At 28.6% G+C, this 19,379-nt stretch overlaps 1 protein-coding gene across 3 annotated transcripts in view; it reads left to right on the forward strand.

Moving 5' to 3' along the window:
- LOC105172470 (flap endonuclease 1) overlaps positions 18,518-19,379 on the forward strand; it is a 5,595-nt gene continuing 4,733 nt past the window's right edge. For all 3 annotated transcript variants that reach the window (XM_020697277.1, XM_011093912.2, XM_020697278.1), the window contains exons 1-3: positions 18,518-18,676; positions 18,753-18,869; positions 19,146-19,204. In XM_020697277.1, coding sequence (XP_020552936.1) covers positions 18,665-18,676; positions 18,753-18,869; positions 19,146-19,204 — 188 coding nt within the window. In that variant the 5' untranslated portion in view covers positions 18,518-18,664. The remainder of the gene's footprint in view (positions 18,677-18,752; positions 18,870-19,145; positions 19,205-19,379) is intronic.

The raw sequence follows: 19,379 nt of genomic DNA on the forward strand, positions 1-19,379 counted from the left end.
TGCATCGCTGTTAGCATAACGCAGACGACGACGTTAATTCCAAGAACCCATTAACCTGTTCCATTTGTTTATGACCAAAAAACTGCATAAACTCACCATGGTTTGGGAAGTTGTGGTATTTGGCTCTCAGACAACCTAGTCTTGGTTTGGTTTCTCTCTTTTACTAGCTAGTTAGGAGGGAAAAATGTGGAGTGTTGTATGTGGAAAATGAGAATGCCTGAAATCATACATATAGGCAATTAGGAACATTGTACATTATGTCCATTGACATCTCATTCATCTCTCTCTCTCTCTCTCTCTCTTGCTTATGATTAGGACACAATGGGGTGGCAGCTAAGGTTTTTGGTTCACTTTCGCAGGGGTTAGTGGAGATGGGGGGGGGGTAATATACCCCTCAGAAGATGGCTTTGGATCCTGGATTTGAAATTGTAGGCTCCTTTTTAAGACAGGTCAGTAATCATCACATAAAGCCATTCACATAGTACATGGGAAAAATTTTGAATAGAAAGGTAAGTTTTACCAACTCAAAATCTGGATTTGTCAACTACGTACATTCTATTATTCAATGCGTGTGTATTAATTGATATTACAACATCTAATCATGTAATGTTGAGGTGTATTTATGATCTGATTATTTCTTGGTTTTGACTTTTTTTTTTTTGGGAATTGGGAGCTATTAATTCTTGGTGATTTTTTGACATATTAGGAACAAAATATGGAAAAGAATCAGATGTTTTATTGACCATGTCCTGGAATTATAAAGGGTTTTGTGCTGAAAAATTGTATATAGTTCGAATCAGGTTCGAGCAGATGCAGGCTAATTATGTGATGATCGAGTATGTATATTATATTTGTTATGTAATTTGTATGTAATTTAAGGAAAGTGATTAATTATATGACAAATATTATTAATTTGATGTGTCCAAACACAACAGATTGGATTTCTTAGTCAAAGATTTGGAATATTGGATGGTCATGCCAAAAATGAAGTAATTTTTCTTGATTGAGTTGTTCTAGCTAATTTTGTAATTTAAAAACAAAAATAAAAGTAATTAATATGGTCAAGAAAATAATGTTATTAATAAAAAAATTATTTGTAAAGATATATGCTACAAATTAAACAAAATGAAATATAATACATGGTTCTAAAAATGAAACAAATATATCTCTAAATAAACTAAGAAAAATAACTATACAGAAAGCGTAAATTATCCTTAAAAAATCATTTTATTATTTTAGATTCACTGGAACTTTTTTTTTATGATAAATCTGTTGCATGGCCATGGTCATGACTATTTTACTACGACTATTTATTTTTAACGATGATTGATAAATGTTAAATTTCTCCTAGTAATTCCATGCTGTGCGGAAAATTAATTGAATTAAAAGGAGAATATTGTTCCACTATACCCAAAAAAAAAAAAACCCACGTCATTTGTGACGAAAGCGTTTGTGGCAAATTTGTAATGGAATTGTAACGGAAGTTAAAAATCTTCGATTTTTGCGACACATTATGTGACAAAACAACGACGAACATTTGCAACGGAAAGTTAATAAAATTAGTAAATTTGCATAAGTAGTGAAGCTATTTTAATAAAGAAAGATATGGTTATGAAGTGATGAAGAAAAAGAGAGTGGCATTAGGGTTGAAAATGACCTGAAAACCCTACCAATTGACATCTTTTGGAAATGCCACTCAAATAATTGGAAGGGGCTTTGGTTATATGTGGGAAACAACTCCCTTTTCTTCACATGTGAAAAAGTGTGGCCCCAAAGCTATTGAATAATTATTTTCTTTTTTATTTTTTTTTACTATTTTTGGAAGTTTATTTCCTTTTTGTGTTATGAATAATAATATTAATAGCCCATATTGAACACACCTAAATGGATTTAATTATCAAAATATTTAGAGATAATTACACTCATTTTTCTGAGATTTTATGCAATTATATATAAATTTCTTATAGTTTGAAATATTACATTTAGTATCGTTGAGGTTTGCATCCATCTAACAAATAGGCATCCATTAGTTAAGGTTCATTGAATTTGCTAATATTATCAAAAAAGAAAAAGAATTGAATGAAAATTGATATTTACACTAAATTAATTTATTACAGGTCAAGCAATTTTTTTCTGACTAAACTACTCTTACAACGATGAAAATATACCTCCTCATATGCATTCACGTGTGAAGATGTATAAAGGTAATTTAATTGTAAAAAAATTTATATGACCTGTAATAAATCAGTAATAAGTCAATCGGGGTAAATATGAACTTTTATTCGGTTCTTTTAATAATATCAGCAAATTTTGGTGAATTTTGATTAGTGGTGGGATTTATTTGTTAGACGAAAGCAAATTTCATAAGTACTAAATATAATTTTTCCAACTATAGGAAGTTTACGTATAATTACACTAAATCTCAGGAGAAGAGAGTGTAACCAGTGATTACTTTATACAAAATTGTCACTGTGTATAATTAGCGACAAAATATTTATTGTCACTAAATCGTCATTGTATACGTATTGCTGATTGTTTTTAGTAACAACTTTTTTATACAGAAATTTTTTTGCAATTAATTCTTGCTGATAACAAATTTATTAAAATAATAGTCACTCTTAAAACATTGAAATTCATTATTATTTCGAAATAATTTTTTTGTTAATTGTGATAATATTAAAATTATCACTTATTATTATTTTTTAATCGCTATTATTCTCTTTCTCTGTAGTCAGCTATATTTTTTTTTATACGAAAATATTTGGATGGCTTCTGTTTCAGCCATCAACACGAATTAGCTAAGATAATGCCCCTAAAATTATAAATTATTTACATAAGTACATATAAATATTAAAAAAAATGACGTCATCACACTTATCAAAAAATTAAATTCACAATTATCTAATTGAAAGTAATTCATTTTTATCAATTTGGCCAACAAATGTTTGCAAATGATAACTACATATGTTTTGCTGTCATAGTGCATTTTCATTTATATTATTATTTATTAATATTTTTTATGTAATGATCATTATAATTTAATTACCTCTTTATTTAAAAGATTTAATAATTAGATCACACCCTAAAAAAAGTCAGAAATTTGCTGTGACTGAAGATTTTTTCTTTCTTGTTTTTTTTTTTTTTTTTTTTTAAGATTCTCCAATTTAAACTAAATATTTTTGTTTCTTTTCATAAAATGTACACTGCCCTCATGTATGAATTTAGGGTAGGTAGAAGTGTTTTGGTCTTTCACTCGGTCTCGGATGAGCTAATCCAAATATAGTTGCTCTCACAAAGCTCTGTAAGAAATAATATTGGGTAAATTATAATTATAATTTTTCGATGTTTAAATCATTAAAAATTGATACAATAAATAATTTAAAAATATTAGTGTTGGAAAAATAATATATCGGACATCTAAAACTATATAATTATAAATATAATTAAATTGTATGATCCAACGTGGATCATTAATTTAAAAATCAGATATTGGCGATTTTGATAATATCGGGGATGTTTTAGTCTTTTTGGATAATTTGGATTTGGTCCCGACTTATACATAAGTAATTAACGGGTGTTTGTAATATTTTTTATTTTTTTATTGTGGGAATAAGTTATAAATAGTAGTGAAAATTACGGTGCGTGAAAAATAAAAATATACATTGAGAAACAACTTAACATTGATAATTACACCTATAAGCTACAGTAAGACTCAAAAGAAGTTATATAGGTTAGTAGGGAGCTGTTGAGGGAGTTTTTGTACGGGCTTAAAATAAGCACTTCTCAGCTTATTGCTGTAAAGAGTTATTGTTTACAACTTCTACTTTTAAACTGCTTAAATTAAGTTGATTTGAGTTAAAAGATATAGGCAGTTTCACTACCAACTTCTGCCGCCACTAGAAAAAATATAACATTCAACCATGGTTATTACCATAATAAAAAATAAATAGTCGTAGTAAATAGTAATTGACCACGGCTATTGTTCGTGGTTTTTGCGAGCGTGTTTAAAAAATTTGTCATGTCTAAAAGTCATGACACAAGTATTTGTCATGATGGATAAGCTGAGTTTTTGCGTCGATTTTATTTAGTCATAATTAATAATAGTTATTTACCACAGTTTTTTGTCTATAACCATTAAAAATGCCGGCAATAGTAAATTTTTGTCTAGTCAACTTATTTGATAAAATTATAAATATTAAGATATTTTTTCAAACACCCAAACTTCAATATTTTTCATTATTAACTTTTATTTTCAAACGATCCAACTTATACTACTATTTAATTTATAATTTTTTCAATAATTTATTTCCACACCAAATTAAAAACACTATTTTCAATGTATTTTCAACAAGCTATAGGAGAAATAAAATGGAAGAGTTGGAAATAATAATATATAAAAATATATAATAAAAAAATAGTGGCATATTATAAAAAAAACCAAGAATTGACAGCCTTATCCACAAAATATGATGGAAGTGCTTGTAAACTTTTGTAGTGGATGGTAACACATTTTTGGGGTACCCCACCCCACCCCACCCCCTACAATATTACATTACATAGGCTGTCTATTCAACCACAAAGCAACTTAAGGTTGTAAAGTGAGAGGGCAAAATAATAATAATAATAATAATAATAATAATAATTAGGTCCAAAGCTAAACGACATTATTTGGTGGTGAAGCTCGTGTGCATGTCTTTTCTTTATCAACACACTTCATTTTCAATATCTACCGTTTCAATTATTAATTACAATTCATTCGTTGCACATACATACATATATATATATATGGTTCATTAATTAATATTTAATAATCACCATATTTAGATTGAGTATATATATATATATATTTATATATTAAAATTAGATTAAAAAATAAGATGGAGAAAAAAGTTCTTCGTGAAAATTAAAGAATAAATTTATTTCAATCAGATTGAATTGTAATAATTGATTGATTACGGCGTGCGACACATGACAAGTTCGTGTGATAGCGTCCATCCACCTGCAATAAAAAACAATTATGAAAATAGAGTATTATTTTAGAAGTTTGTTTCGTTGTTCTCAAAATTTATACTGCTGTTATTTTGAAATTGTAAGTCGTTGTATCTTGTTGATAAATTACTGTATCATTAACACCAGAGCGGATAATAATTATTTTAAAAATAAAAAAAAATTAAACTCTTATCTCAACTTCGTAATACACCACTACCACATATTCTTACCTTTTTCACCAATAATTGTATCACTAGAAATAATTCGAAAACTTAATTTTTTTTCTTTCTTTGAATAATATCCAAATGGATAATATAAAAGAATTTTTTAAAACTCCAATTAAAAGGGTATATGGCTAAGTTAATTTTTATTTTTAAAAAATCTTAGAAACTTATATTTTATAAAATATTTTTAAAACTTATAAAATATTAAATCTTATTCTCAATACGGTACAGAAATTTCCCAATACAATAAGCTATTAATGGAACTTATTATATGATTTTTAGTAGTGGCAATTTTGGAATCAATATGAATAAAATTGAAAGAATTTGTTATGAATTTAAAAAAATTCAAGATCTCTTTTTCTTTTTTACCAATAAAATATAAAATAAAATATATATTGTATCACCTCCTCACATTTTATTTTTAAATATTATGAGCTCATTTTATAAAAATTAGGGATAATTAGACTCCCCTCCCCTAAGGTTTGACGTAATTACACGTAAACCTTATGTGGTTTGGGAAATTACATTTAGCACGCATGAAGTTTGTTTTAATCTAACAAATAAGTCCCCCCACTAGTCAGAATTCACTGAATTATTGATATTAACAAAAAAAATTGGATGAAAATTGATATTTACCCTCGATTGATTTATTAGTAACTTATTGCAGATCAATTAATTTTTTTCGGACTAAACTACTTTTATAACGATACAGATATACATGCTCACATGTATTAACGTGTAAAGACGTATAAGGGTAATTTGGTCATACAAAGCTTTATTTGACCTACTTTAAAGTTAGTAATAAGTCAATTGGGGTAAATATAGTTTTTTTTCAATTTTTTTATTAATATTAATAAATTCAGTGAATTTCAACTAATGAAGGGACTTATTTGTTAGACGGAAGCAAATATCAGGGGTGTTAGATGTAATTTCTCAAATTACAAAAAGTTTACATGTAATCACACCAAATTAAAAAGAAAAAAGAAGTAATTATCCCTAAAAATTATTGAACACCTTACAACATCTTAAAGAAAAACTCAAACATGATATTAATAAAAATTTAGGTAGTTCTAAAGATTGTGACCCTGTCCTAGGACCTTTATCGTTAGGTCACAAGCACAACTATAAAAAGTTATCTATAATAGATATATATAAATATATAGAGAGAGAAATTAAGAGAGAGAGAGTGTATATAAGGAATTTTCAATGAAAATATGTATATATATTGGGATCATTCCACTGTCGTCCCCTAAGATTTGATATAATTACATGTTAACTCTTTTGGTTCGAAAAATTATATCTAGTACTATTTTTATCTATCAAATGATTTATCCGTTAGTTAAAATTTACAAAATTTGCTAATATTAGCGAACAAATTTGAATAAAAATCCATATTCATTCCCCCATTGATTACTTACGAACTTATTGTAATTAAACAAATATTTTCTAACAAAGCTATGCTCTTATAAGGGTAATGATATACCTCATCACACGTATTAGCACGTGAAGATATATAAGGCTAGTTTAGTTAGAAAAGTATTTACTCTCATACAGGTGACGACGGTAACTCCTCACACGCGCTAAAGGCTAGTTTAATAAAAAAAAGATTTAATTAACCTACAATAAGTCAATAATATAAGTCAATTAGGTTTAAATATGAATTTTCATTCAATATTTGTGCTAATATCAGCAAATTCAGTGAATTTAACTAACAGCTGGATCTATTCGTTAGATGGAACCAAACATCAGAGATCGCAAATGTAATTTTTTAAATTATAAGAAATTTACGTGTAATTATACAATACATCATATAATAGCGGTGTAATTATCCCAGGTATATATATATATATATATATATATATAACTTTGTTATTATTTTTTTCATAATTTAATATTATTTCACATCAACCTAATGTGTTTGGAGAATACTTATAACACACGCAACATATATTTGTTTGTATCGTATAATAATTTTTGGGAAATATGAAATATTCTCTGAACTTTGAACGACAAAAATCTTACTGGTTCTCGTACAAGAAAAGTTACATCGCAGATTTAGACAGCTCCATCCATCCACCTCACCCACTAACTCATTCATCTTCATGCATGTGCCAACATATCCCAATTTTCACACTTTTACGGATACTAATTAATCACAGTTATATAATTTATATTAATTGTTATTTTTTTAAATGAGATCGAAACATTATTTATAATTAAAAGATAAAAATTGTAACAAATATTTTGATCATTAATCTAATATTAATTTATTTATTTTCTAATACAAAATAAGATAATGGTTAAAAAATAGTATTTTCTTTTCAATATATTTTTCTCGTACCAATCATACCAAATAACTTGAAGGAAAACTATTATTCACCCCCTTTCACTTCCTTTTTCCTCTCACTTGAGTCAAACGAACTCTTAGTCCTCTATTTCACAGGATATATGAGATTAAATATGTCGAACTTTCTCAATTTCGGAACTGTGTCGATTTTTTTTAAAATTTTGGGATCATTTTGAAAATCCCGCAAGCTGAGGATCATAAGTGATGAACCCTATATCCTGTCGAACTAAAATGTAATTTTACCATTTAGCCTAATTAGAATAAAATCCCATTGTTTAGTAAATTATCAATACCCCTAATACTAACATTCATCCAACGCTAGAAACCCCTGGTTGAAAAATATGGTGGACTTCCAATTATACCCTTCAACAAAAAAAATGAATTCTGACCTTATATAATTGTATCAATTAAAAGAGAAAAAATATATCTATTTCCAATATTTACATTAATCTCCCTTACAATATTCAATTCTGGGCTTCACTTTTATTTATTTTTTTCTCAAAAAAAGGAACACAATGGTAATACTGACATTTCTACATGATTACACAATCATGTCAAATTTCAAGAATGTATTAATATTCTCAAACCATGGTAATTTTAATTAAATCAAACTATCGAAAGTCTAAATATAATTTACCTTTCTAAAAAATAAATAATATTAAAAAATAGAATGTAAGATGAAACATAAAATTAATTAAAGGGTAAATTACAACGAGCTTCTATAAAATTTGACATAATTACTAATATTTTTTCATTATTTGAAAAATTAAAAATACTCCCCCCTGACGTTTGACAAAAATTATATAATTATTGGATGAAAATTTGAAATTGTCAACTTTATCATTTCTATATATATATTTCTTAAAAATAAAAATAAAAATCGGACAAGATGGATGGAAAATTAATCTTGAGCTTATAAAAAATTATCCATTTAGTCCATAAAAAATTCAGAATATTTAAAATAAATAAATAAATAATTATAATTCATAATCCATAAGGGCATTTTAGTCAGTTCATCACAAAAATAAATAAAACCTAAAGGAGATTAACAGGTTGGGCTAGTTGTTAGACGATCGTCAAAATCAAGAGAGTGTTTATAATTTTTCAAACAATAAGAAAATACTTATAATTATGCCAAATTTTATAAAAACTCGTTGTAATTTAATTTATCCTATTGTTGCATCACTCCAAAGTGTAATTACATCATCCAATCGAATAACATTAATGATAATACCTTTGAATCGAAAGAAAGCAACCTACGTGCCCTCTCAAATTATTCTTGAAGACCATCATTATGCCAATAATTTTCTAAGATCCAAACGTTACACCTTCCAATGGGATAACAATGATAATTGTCTTGAATTAAATAAAAGCAACCTAAGTATACATATGTGGTAATAAAGATGATAATGACTTTGATGTAGATGAGTTGACCTTTTTGCAGCCTTAAACGATAGAATTAGGTCATTCTGTTCTTGATCGATTGTAATATTTTAAGTCAATTATTAATTTATAATGTTCTTGCTAGTACCTTGTTTCAAGGTAGGATTGTGGTGCCCCAATCAATTATTAACTGGGAAAATATCAATCGTTTTCTGTGATATATGAAATGTTTAAAATTTTTCTTATAGTAAAAATTATCAAAAAAAATTTTCGCATTTTGAAAAATAAAATAAAAAGATCCTTAAAGCTTGCAGTGATTTTCACGCACCCTAAATGCAATTTTTGCTCATTATTCATCTATAAACCAACGATCTGATTTAGTGATCTAGTATACAGATACATGTTACCAACCTATATGTTTCTATTTTATTATATATAGATAATAAATAAAGGGGTTTAATTTATACAATACTAGTTTTTTTTTTGCCAAACATTAATTTTTATTTTTTTTCCTTTTCTTTTAGTACGAAAAACCATTACCCTGATCCAATCACCACCACATATCAAAGCATACGCCTAAAATCATAGATCGCTTATAAAGGTACTTACAGATTTTTCATCATTGCAAGAAGGAATCAAATTTACAACTTGATTCGGGTCAGAGTTCGAGGTCTTCTTGAGGATAGTCCGACCTCGAGGTGCTTCAAAATCAAAGAAGGATGAACATATTGTTAGGCTCGTCGGGAGGGGTCCCAGCAAAAACCCTCAAAGGGAAAAGTCATTTGAAGTGTTAAAGAGTGGCTTTCCTCAAGATAATAATACGTACCATTGACCAAAATAGTTGGGGGGTACTTATAGGGTTAGATGTCCGTACCCGTACGGGTCCACACGGCATAATCTAAACTTTTTAGTTGCGTGAGGATCGCCGGTTATGATTCTACGATAGCTAGCGGGTGGGTCGAGTCTGATTCCAATGACCCGAGTAAAAAACACGTTGATTCTTGTCCTGTAAAAATATGTTGATCTTATTATTATTATTATCTATATATCTCTATCACTATAATCTAATAACAAATGGTCCGTCTTTATCAATTGAGTCCGACGATTATTTGGACATTATCATAGAATTATTGCTAAGGTCATATTATGTATATTTCCATCTGGCACAAAGTTTCTTCATAGTTAGGAAACTTCTGGTTTGGAATGGACAAGTCGTAAAACGGGCAGTCTCCTACAAAACTTCTCTCCCTCCGCTCAAACTATATCATTGAATTTGACTGGTCATGAAAAATTAGATAAAACTTGAAAAAAACTACTTTGAATTAAAGTATTTGTATTATGAAATATTAATAAATAATAATAAATTTATATAAAAATAAAATAAATACGCATACCTTTATAATATTCGAATTTATCATCTCGAACTGAATCATGAGATTTTAACCCGAATTGGAGTATTGTATGCTCCATAAAACAACAAAGTGGATAATCCACACTGCTTTTTGAGCTTGCTACTAGTATACGTAATATTGTACTTTATTTTCATATGCTAAGATGAATTTTGCCAAATTTTCATACAAAATGAGTTGAATCAAATCTAAATTGATTATATAATAAGTGTAATTAGAGTATAATTTAAAAAAAATGATCAATCACACCATCAAACTTATTACGTGATTGTTGCGTGTTGTGTGTAATGAGTTGTGCGGTGGACGCCCCTTTTTATAGGCATGGGTAGGGTTTGGTAACCTGGGCTCACTTCTAGTGGGCTTAAATTTCATGAATTTTTTTGATGTAAATGAGTCTCGTAATAGGTTGTATTTTATATGTTTCAATCCAATTTAGCCGAATCCAAACTAATGTGGATATTTATGCGAATTTATCTTGAACACATTTAAAACTCAAATTTGGTATGGACTTTAATTTCAAACCTAATTGCCGATGAGGCCTAACTCAATTGGCGAAGTGAAGCCCCATGACTCTATGGTCGTGGGTTCAAACCCACCAACGTATACGATGTTATTATATTTTAATAGTAGGTGTTGATTAAATTTAGTTATCTGATATTGATGAATGATATATAATTATTATTGTTGTTGGTATTTGCTTATATTAATGTTGTAATCGACTTATTCAGAAAAGAATAATAGTTGATCACTTTCACTTAAGAAAAAAAATATTGAAACCTAGTAATTAGTCAAATTTTCTTAAATGTTTAATTTATAATTTGTTCTAAAGTCAACATTCTCTATTTTAGGGTTCAAGAAGAAATTAAAGGGAAAGGACATTACTACCCTTTAATATGAAAGAAATAAATTGGAGAACATTTTCCAGCTTCCAATTGAGTATCAATGATAGTAACTTGAACCTAATGAAAGCAACCTATCTACCTAGCTATCATGTCGAAAAAATTGCAATGTTAGTCCTTTAGATCAGGAAAGTGATATTTTTTTTTTTTTGTATTAATTGATTTTAGCAATTAAGCTTATAATTTTAAAGTTTTAGCCATTTTAGTTCTTTTTTCGGTTAATTTAGTCGAAAAATTATGTGACTTGTACATGACCCAATTAAATTATTTTTATAGTTATATAAATCAATTTAGGGTAAATTACAACGACCTCCTCGAGATTTTCGTGTAATTACGAGTACCCCCTCGTTTTTGAAAAATTACAAAATATTTGATGGAATTATGTAATTCTTGGATGGAGGTATGAAATTGTCAACTTTGCCCTATTATATTTTTTTTGTTTTTTTAAATAAAAATTTAAAAAAAATCGAACTAGGTGAATCATGATTTTAAAATTGTCAAAGTTTTAAAATTACGGCACTAAATTGCGAAAAAATCAGTTCGTATTGAATCAAAAACACTACTATCCATAAGTTATCGGACTAAAATTATATTTTCGGTATCCTGTCAAATTATTCTCTAAGATCATGATCACGGTAATAATTCATTATCATGAGATTTATATCTTATGTCCTACAGAATAATTAATTCGAATGTACAACACACAACAATGTCTTCATGATGTGCTACATAAATTAATTGACCTTATAGATAGGGAAAAAGTTTGTGTAAAATATATTTCCATTTATTTACTGATATTATTTTGATAGTATTTATTTTTTTTATGTAATATACACACTTTACATGTATGAAATCTAATTTTTTTTTGTAAATTTAAGAAAAAAATAGTGATATTAAATTTATAGTCACGTAACTATGGTGAATGAGACATTTAGTCCTACATCTTTAGTAATTATAAAGGGAAAAATATTTTTTTAGTCCGTTAAGTATGCCTAATTTTAATTTTAGTCCTATAAATATGCCCATTTTTTATTAACTCCAATAACTTGCAAAATTGATTAGTTTTAGTCCTCGGGTCGATTGGATTTATAATTTGTGCCCGAAAAGTGACATGGCATGAACACCTAGATGTGTTTTTGTTGATTTATAATCCTATGCGGCTAAAATTATGATGTGAAAGACAAGTTGGCCATCTTTTGTGCAAGTTTGGAGAGAAGAAAAGTCACATTTCTTCCCTCCAAAAGATGGCCAACTTGTCTTCCACATCATAATTTTAGCCACATAGGATTATAAATCAATAAAAATGCATCTAGGTGTCATGCCATGTCATTTTTCCAGCGCAAATTATAAATCCAATCAACCGGAGGACTAAAACTAATCAATTTTGCAAGTTACTGGAGTTAACAAAAAATGGCATACTTATAGGACTAAAATTAAAATTGGGCATACTTAATGGACTAAAAAAATATTTTTTCTAATTATAAATTTACTCGTGTAATCCGTACTCCGTCACATATTTGATTTTAGTTTCGACCGGTTTGGTTCAGGGTATCAGACATTTGACCAGGTGTTTCGTACATTTGGTACTGACAAATTTGATTGTTACTATATCATCAATCACATTCAAATGTAAATACTGATTCATCATATCGACTAAATAAACATATATATCTGAAGTAAACAAAGAAACGAAATACTGTTATAAAAAGTAGATTATGTACTCATATTTATAGGACTTTACGGACATTGAGGTCTTTTTTTTACGGTGATTCCGTTTGACACGAAAGACTTAAACGTAACGCATCCGATTCATTCAAAAACCACATAATAAAACCATAGGGAAGAGAACAGATTTACCTGAACCCATCTGCAAAAAGTTGTGTCCAAAGTGATCACATCACATGTTCTTCCTTTTTCCAATCTGATTGTCACTTCTTGCTTCAAATGGCCAACTCTGTGCAAGGGGTCCATCACTTAAATTTTGCTAAGTATTTGTTACGGGGTGACGGTGGTCGACTCATAATATTTAGTCCTCTGACCTATGATATTTGAGCAGTTTAAGTTAGAAAATTCCAATTCAAACTGAATTTGATCAGATCTGAATCGATTACATAGTACAATTTAAGAAAAGCGACAAATCACATGACAAGTGCATCATATTTGTTATGAGATTGGTTTAGTTATGTTACATTTAATTTGGGTAAGAATTTTCCGTCCGAGCCCACATTGTGAGTGCAAACACAATTTCTTTTGTTGTTTGGCCATTTTTCAATTATCACTTGCTCTAAAATTAATTATTTCAAAATTATCATATCGTGCCATAATTAACCAAATTGAGCCTCAATCCCGACGAAAGATGAGTTTAATTCTAATTGTGTTGGTGGGGTTGCAGTGAGGAAATTGGACAATATCCCATCAAATTTTTTGATTAAAAACATGACCTAAGTTTTTATATTTATGAAAAATAAGAACTTTAAAAAGTAGCATTCATGAAAAAAGAAAGCTTCAAACAGTTGTAAGAACTTGTCCGAATTAAAGTATGGTATGTACCCATCCACAACAAAGTGGATAATCCACCACAATCCTTTGAGCCGACAACTAAAGTAAATTGAATTCTCTGTCATTGTATTCGAATCCATGGATTTGAAATCATAAATTTTAAATTTTTAATAATAAATTTTTTATATTTGTGTGAATAATTTAAGTTGAGGAAATTATATTTTTCGTCTCGTAATTTAAGATATTTCTACTTTTGGTCTTAATTTTTGAATCATTAACTTTAAAAGAACAACACTTTTAGCTTTATGACACCTTTTCATTAGATATTTAATAAAAAAACCACGTGGGTGTTAAGCGCATGAGATCAAAAGTGCTATTTTTTGACAGTTATGGTACAAAAAGTAAGAATTCCTTAACTAAAGGGACCAGAATTGTAAAGGCATTAAAGATCACATGCTAAGCATGCGGTGATTTACATTAAAATATTTAACGAAATGATATGATAGGACAAAAAAATGATACTTTCTAGAAGCTAAGGAACCAAAAGTGAGAATCCCGCAATCACTGGAACCAAAGTGGAAACGCATTAAATTATGGGATGAAAGGTGTATTTCCCAATCTAAATTCAAAATTTTCAATATTTATTTTAAACTGTACTTTTTTAAATATCGAGAGACTTCAAATCCTTCGAATACAGATAATTCTTTCATAAAATTACAAATTCATTAATTCAAATATAGCCCACATGAAAAGAACATTCATGTAACCAAAAATCCTGATTTGATTACACTGGGAAATCATGCAATGAATAAAAAGCAAAGATTTTTCTCCATCCCAAGAACATGCAGAGGTCCCTACAATTTTTCCAGATTACATACATTGAGTCTCATCATTCCCACCTGGAATTTCACTACCCTCCAACTTCAAACCCCTCTTTGCAAATTTCAATCCCATCAGAAAACTCTGTTTTATGCTTCAAATTCCTTTCCAAATGGAGGAAACTTTATGATATATCATCCTGGATAATGATGCCACTTCCAGTTTTTTGTATTATGATTTCTTGAATTTTTCAGCCCACGGTTGATCATTAAATTTTAGGGTAAAATTATATTTACTCTTTCTCAATTTTGATATAATTACGAATATTTTATTATTTGAAAAATCAAAAACGGCCCATTCAGATGAAAAATAATTATGTGGTTCTTGAACGATAAGGTGAAAATTACTAATAAAAACAAGTCTATAAAAATATATATATAAAAAAATTGAGGGTGGTTGAAGTAAATAATTTACAGGGCATATTAGTCCATAAACATATTTTAAAAATTCTGAAATTATAATTCAAAGCATTTTAATCACTTCACCCGAAGGCTAACGAAATGAACTAGTTGTTAGATGGATGTTCAAATCGAGGGGTGTTTATATTTTTTTAAACAATTTTTTTCTAATCGATGCGCCAGAACCCACAAAAAGCAAATAAACATATTCCATTTTTCAAACATTTACGTATATTTATTTCTATAATTATATGCTTGTATATTTTTTTAATTATTAAATTTACTAAATATATAATGTTTTTTTCAATATAACAATACTAGCAACACGTATCACATCAAACAAACACTTGCACGACTTATAAGTTCCAAGAGACATCATTTCTCTGCTGAATTGTTTTTTAAGGATAAAATATGATACTAACAATAATCAAAGCATATGATAACGAGTTTTTGATCGATGTTTGGTGGTATAAACATTTTCAAAAACAATCAAGCACTTAATATATTTTTACATCCCAAATATCTAATCAAACATGATTCAAAATTCAAACATAGTGTTAATGATTTCTATTGCTTTGTTGTTGTCCCCTCTCAGAAGTTTGATGAAGTACAAATAATACCATTTTTTTAAAAAATAGAAATAATGATTATATAATTTATATTAATATTAATAACTTGATAAATATATTTGATGTGGCCGTACAAGTCCCAAAGTTAGGACCACTTTTCGGCCAACAGAAAATCTAAAAGACCCGACGAAGGAAAAAAAGGAGGAAGGGTTCTTACAAGCCTTCGTCCGGTCATGGCCCGAGAAAACAAAACCCCAAGATAATGATTTGTTCATAGGAGGCCCAAAGAATTCAATTCCATCTTGGCAAACAACTATGCACACAGTCCAAGTAGCTAAATATGATTAAAAGAAGGAGCTGACGAGAACGTTCAGAAGGATAGTCCCCTGACGATGAAAGATTCTCATCTCGTTGAACTCACCACGCTTAGATAGAATCCCGCAACTCCCTCTCAGAGATTAGACCTCCTCGCCACTAGGGGATCTCGGCTATAAAAACAGGTTTATCCCCTTAAGTTGGGGACAACTTTTCTGCACACTCATAAGCAATTTCTCTCACTCATTTTTCGTTTTTATTCACAATCTTTTACCATACTTCATTAGAATTAGTTCATATCTTCTTTTCAGCGAGGAGCTCGAGTTCGTCGAAAAATCAACCCGTTCGTTATTTTACACATATCAATATTAATTTGATCAATAAATTCATATTAAATAAGATAAATATTTATTATAATAAATTATTTATATTAAGTAAAATAAATATCCATTATACGTGCGATGTAACTTGAAACTATCATTTCAAATTTATTAATGAAACTTCAATCTAAATGCTACAGTGGGACATTATTGATGAACCTAATACCATCCTGATTATTGTCAAATCAGTGGAAAAATGACTAGCACATAATAAGACGAGAGGATATCAACTCAAGTTCCGCCTCATCATTTCAATCTACTTCTCAATAATACAGTTTTACGACAAATCACATGCATTCTTGGAGCTTATATATATATATATATATATATTTACATATACAGAGAAAATAATATTTTTGAACCATAATTTAATATAATATTATTTTTGGTTTCATTAATTACACGATTTTTGCTTTTAGTTTTTTTACTTTTAAAAAATAGTATTTTTAGTTTCACGATACATATCTGCACGTGCATATTTCATTAAAATATCTAACAGAAAAGTGTTATGGGATAAAAAATGTACTATTTAGAAGTTACAAGATCAAAAGTAAGAATCTCATAACCAATTGAACAAAAAACTGGAAGAAAAGTGTTGTTTTTCCTATATATATATATATATATTACTACTACTACTGCTTCTACTTTGTATATATTCAAGTAAATATATTGACAACTCATGAGATTAGGTTAAAATACACAAATATTCTCTATTTTTTTATAAAATTATAAGTACACCCTTGAAGTGTAGTTGTAATTACAAATGCACACTTACTCAATAGCAAAAGTTTACACAAACACCCCCTCAACACATGATGTACATTACACTAAAACCTCTTAAAGGGGTGTACTTATAGTTTTACAAAAGATAAAAGGTATTCGTCCATTTGAACCTAACCTCAAGAGATATAAATGTAATTTTACCTATATATTTTTGTATAATTTCCCAACATATATATTATATCATGAATTTGGATAAAATTTTACTGACTCGCAATCTCATGCGAGAATCATATTTAGGTACCCGAAATAACTAAAATATCCTTATTTATTTTATCTCTTAATAGGTCTTGCATCTGCTCATATTGCGTTCGAGTCGTACCAATTCGAATTTGATTTAGTTCAAACATGAGCATGTACGAGACTACAACTGTATGAGCATAATTGCGTTAATAGTTTACAAAAAAAGCATGTTTTCTATGCCCTAGGTATAAATTTTACTATCTTACCGACTTAAGTATCGATGAACTATAATCGGGATGTTTTCTAAGTTCTTCTTATAAAATCTGTCTTGTAGGATTAATATGGAGATCCCTAAAACTGATTCAAGATTCAAAAAGACCTAAATGTCTTAGCCTAATATGAACTCAGATCACATAAATTCTTTATTAGGCTAAACTTTAGATGAAACAATCTATTTAGGGATAATTGCATTCTCCCCTAAGGTTCAGTACAATTATATATAAACTCTCTGTGGTTTCGAATTATTAATATGTTCAATGAATCTTTAATTTGAATTTGCCTCAAAATAAAACTATACTTATGTGATACTTGTCTACTTTTCTGATAGTTTTTAATGTATTATTTCTCGATATATATGTTAATGTACTTTTATAGTAATTTATAGGGATAATTACAGTTCCATCTACTAAGGTTTGTATAATTATACATAAATTCTCTATAATTTGGAAAATTACTTCTAGTATTTTTTATGTTTGATTTTGTCCAATAAATAAGTTCATTTGTTAGTAAAAAATCATCGAATTTGTTGATATTAATAAAAAAATTAAATAAAAATTATTTTTATCTTCTACTGTTTTATTACTCATTTATCACAGGTCAAATAAATCTTTTTATGACTAAATTGTCCTTACAAATCTTGAAATATTAATGTATATAAGGAGTATATTTCTACTATTATAAGAATAGTTTAATAGGAAAAAAACTTGATTGACCTACAATAAATCATTAATAAATCAATCGATGGTAAATATTAATTTTTATTTAATTCTTTTTATTAATATCAACAAATTCAGTGAATTTTGACTAACGGAGTACCTATTTTTTAGATGAAAACAAACTTTAAAAGTATTAGGTGTAATTTTTCAAATCACATAGAATCTAATAGTTGCACCAAACTTTAGAAAAGAAAAGTGTAATCATCCCTAATTTCTATTTTAAATAATTATTGGCAAAAAGTAATTCTAAAACATTGTATAGATATCCCTAAAAATTCAGGGAGGAGAAAAAAAAGGACCTGGAAAATAGATATTCATACGAGGGCGCGAAAGGATTAAACCCTTCTTCTATGCTGTTGCGTCGTAACTGTAAACGTATATTCGTGTTGCCCTTGATCAGTTTTCTGCAATTCAAATGGGAATTAAGGTATCTATTTATCCTGTAATTCTATTTTTCTCTCGACTGCCAAACTCAAAATTTGTGTGTGTTGCGTAATTTCTAGGGTTTAACTAATCTATTGGCGGACAATGCGCCGATGGCGATTAAGGAGCAGAAGTTAGAAAGCTATTTTGGCCGCGAAATCGCCATTGATGCCAGCATGAGCATCTACCAATTCCTCGTGAGTATGCTTTTCATTTTCTGTGAAAAGACTAATTTTTTTCTCCATTTATTCAGGATAAATGCTCTATGATTTTGGTAGCCTGTTGCATATGTTTTACAAGTTGAATTATACCAATTGGAGACTTTCTGTGGATGCTAGAATAGATGTTAAATGGATTTATTGGTATTTAAGGAAGTTACGTCATATATGAGTTTTGTAGAGTGTATAATGTAAATGGAAGTATATGTAGAATTTCCGTGGATATGATGATACTTTGGTGACTAATGATTTCAGGTTGTTGTTGGAAGGCGTGGTACTGAAATGCTCACCAATGAAGCTGGTGAAGTGACTAGGTATTCAGTTTCTACTCACAAGCTGATTTTGTTCAGGAATTTTTATGATAATGGGTGATTGATAATTTAAGTGCATGGACCATGGCCCTAATCCGAAATTAATGACCACCAGGTCATCCACTCATTAAATTAAGCACTTCCCAAAAAATTGCAAGGATCCTGTAAATGTATTCAT

The sequence above is a fragment of the Sesamum indicum genome, linkage group LG10 (genome assembly GCF_000512975.1).
Source record: "Sesamum indicum cultivar Zhongzhi No. 13 linkage group LG10, S_indicum_v1.0, whole genome shotgun sequence".
In the NCBI taxonomy this organism is placed as follows: Eukaryota; Viridiplantae; Streptophyta; class Magnoliopsida; order Lamiales; family Pedaliaceae; genus Sesamum; species Sesamum indicum.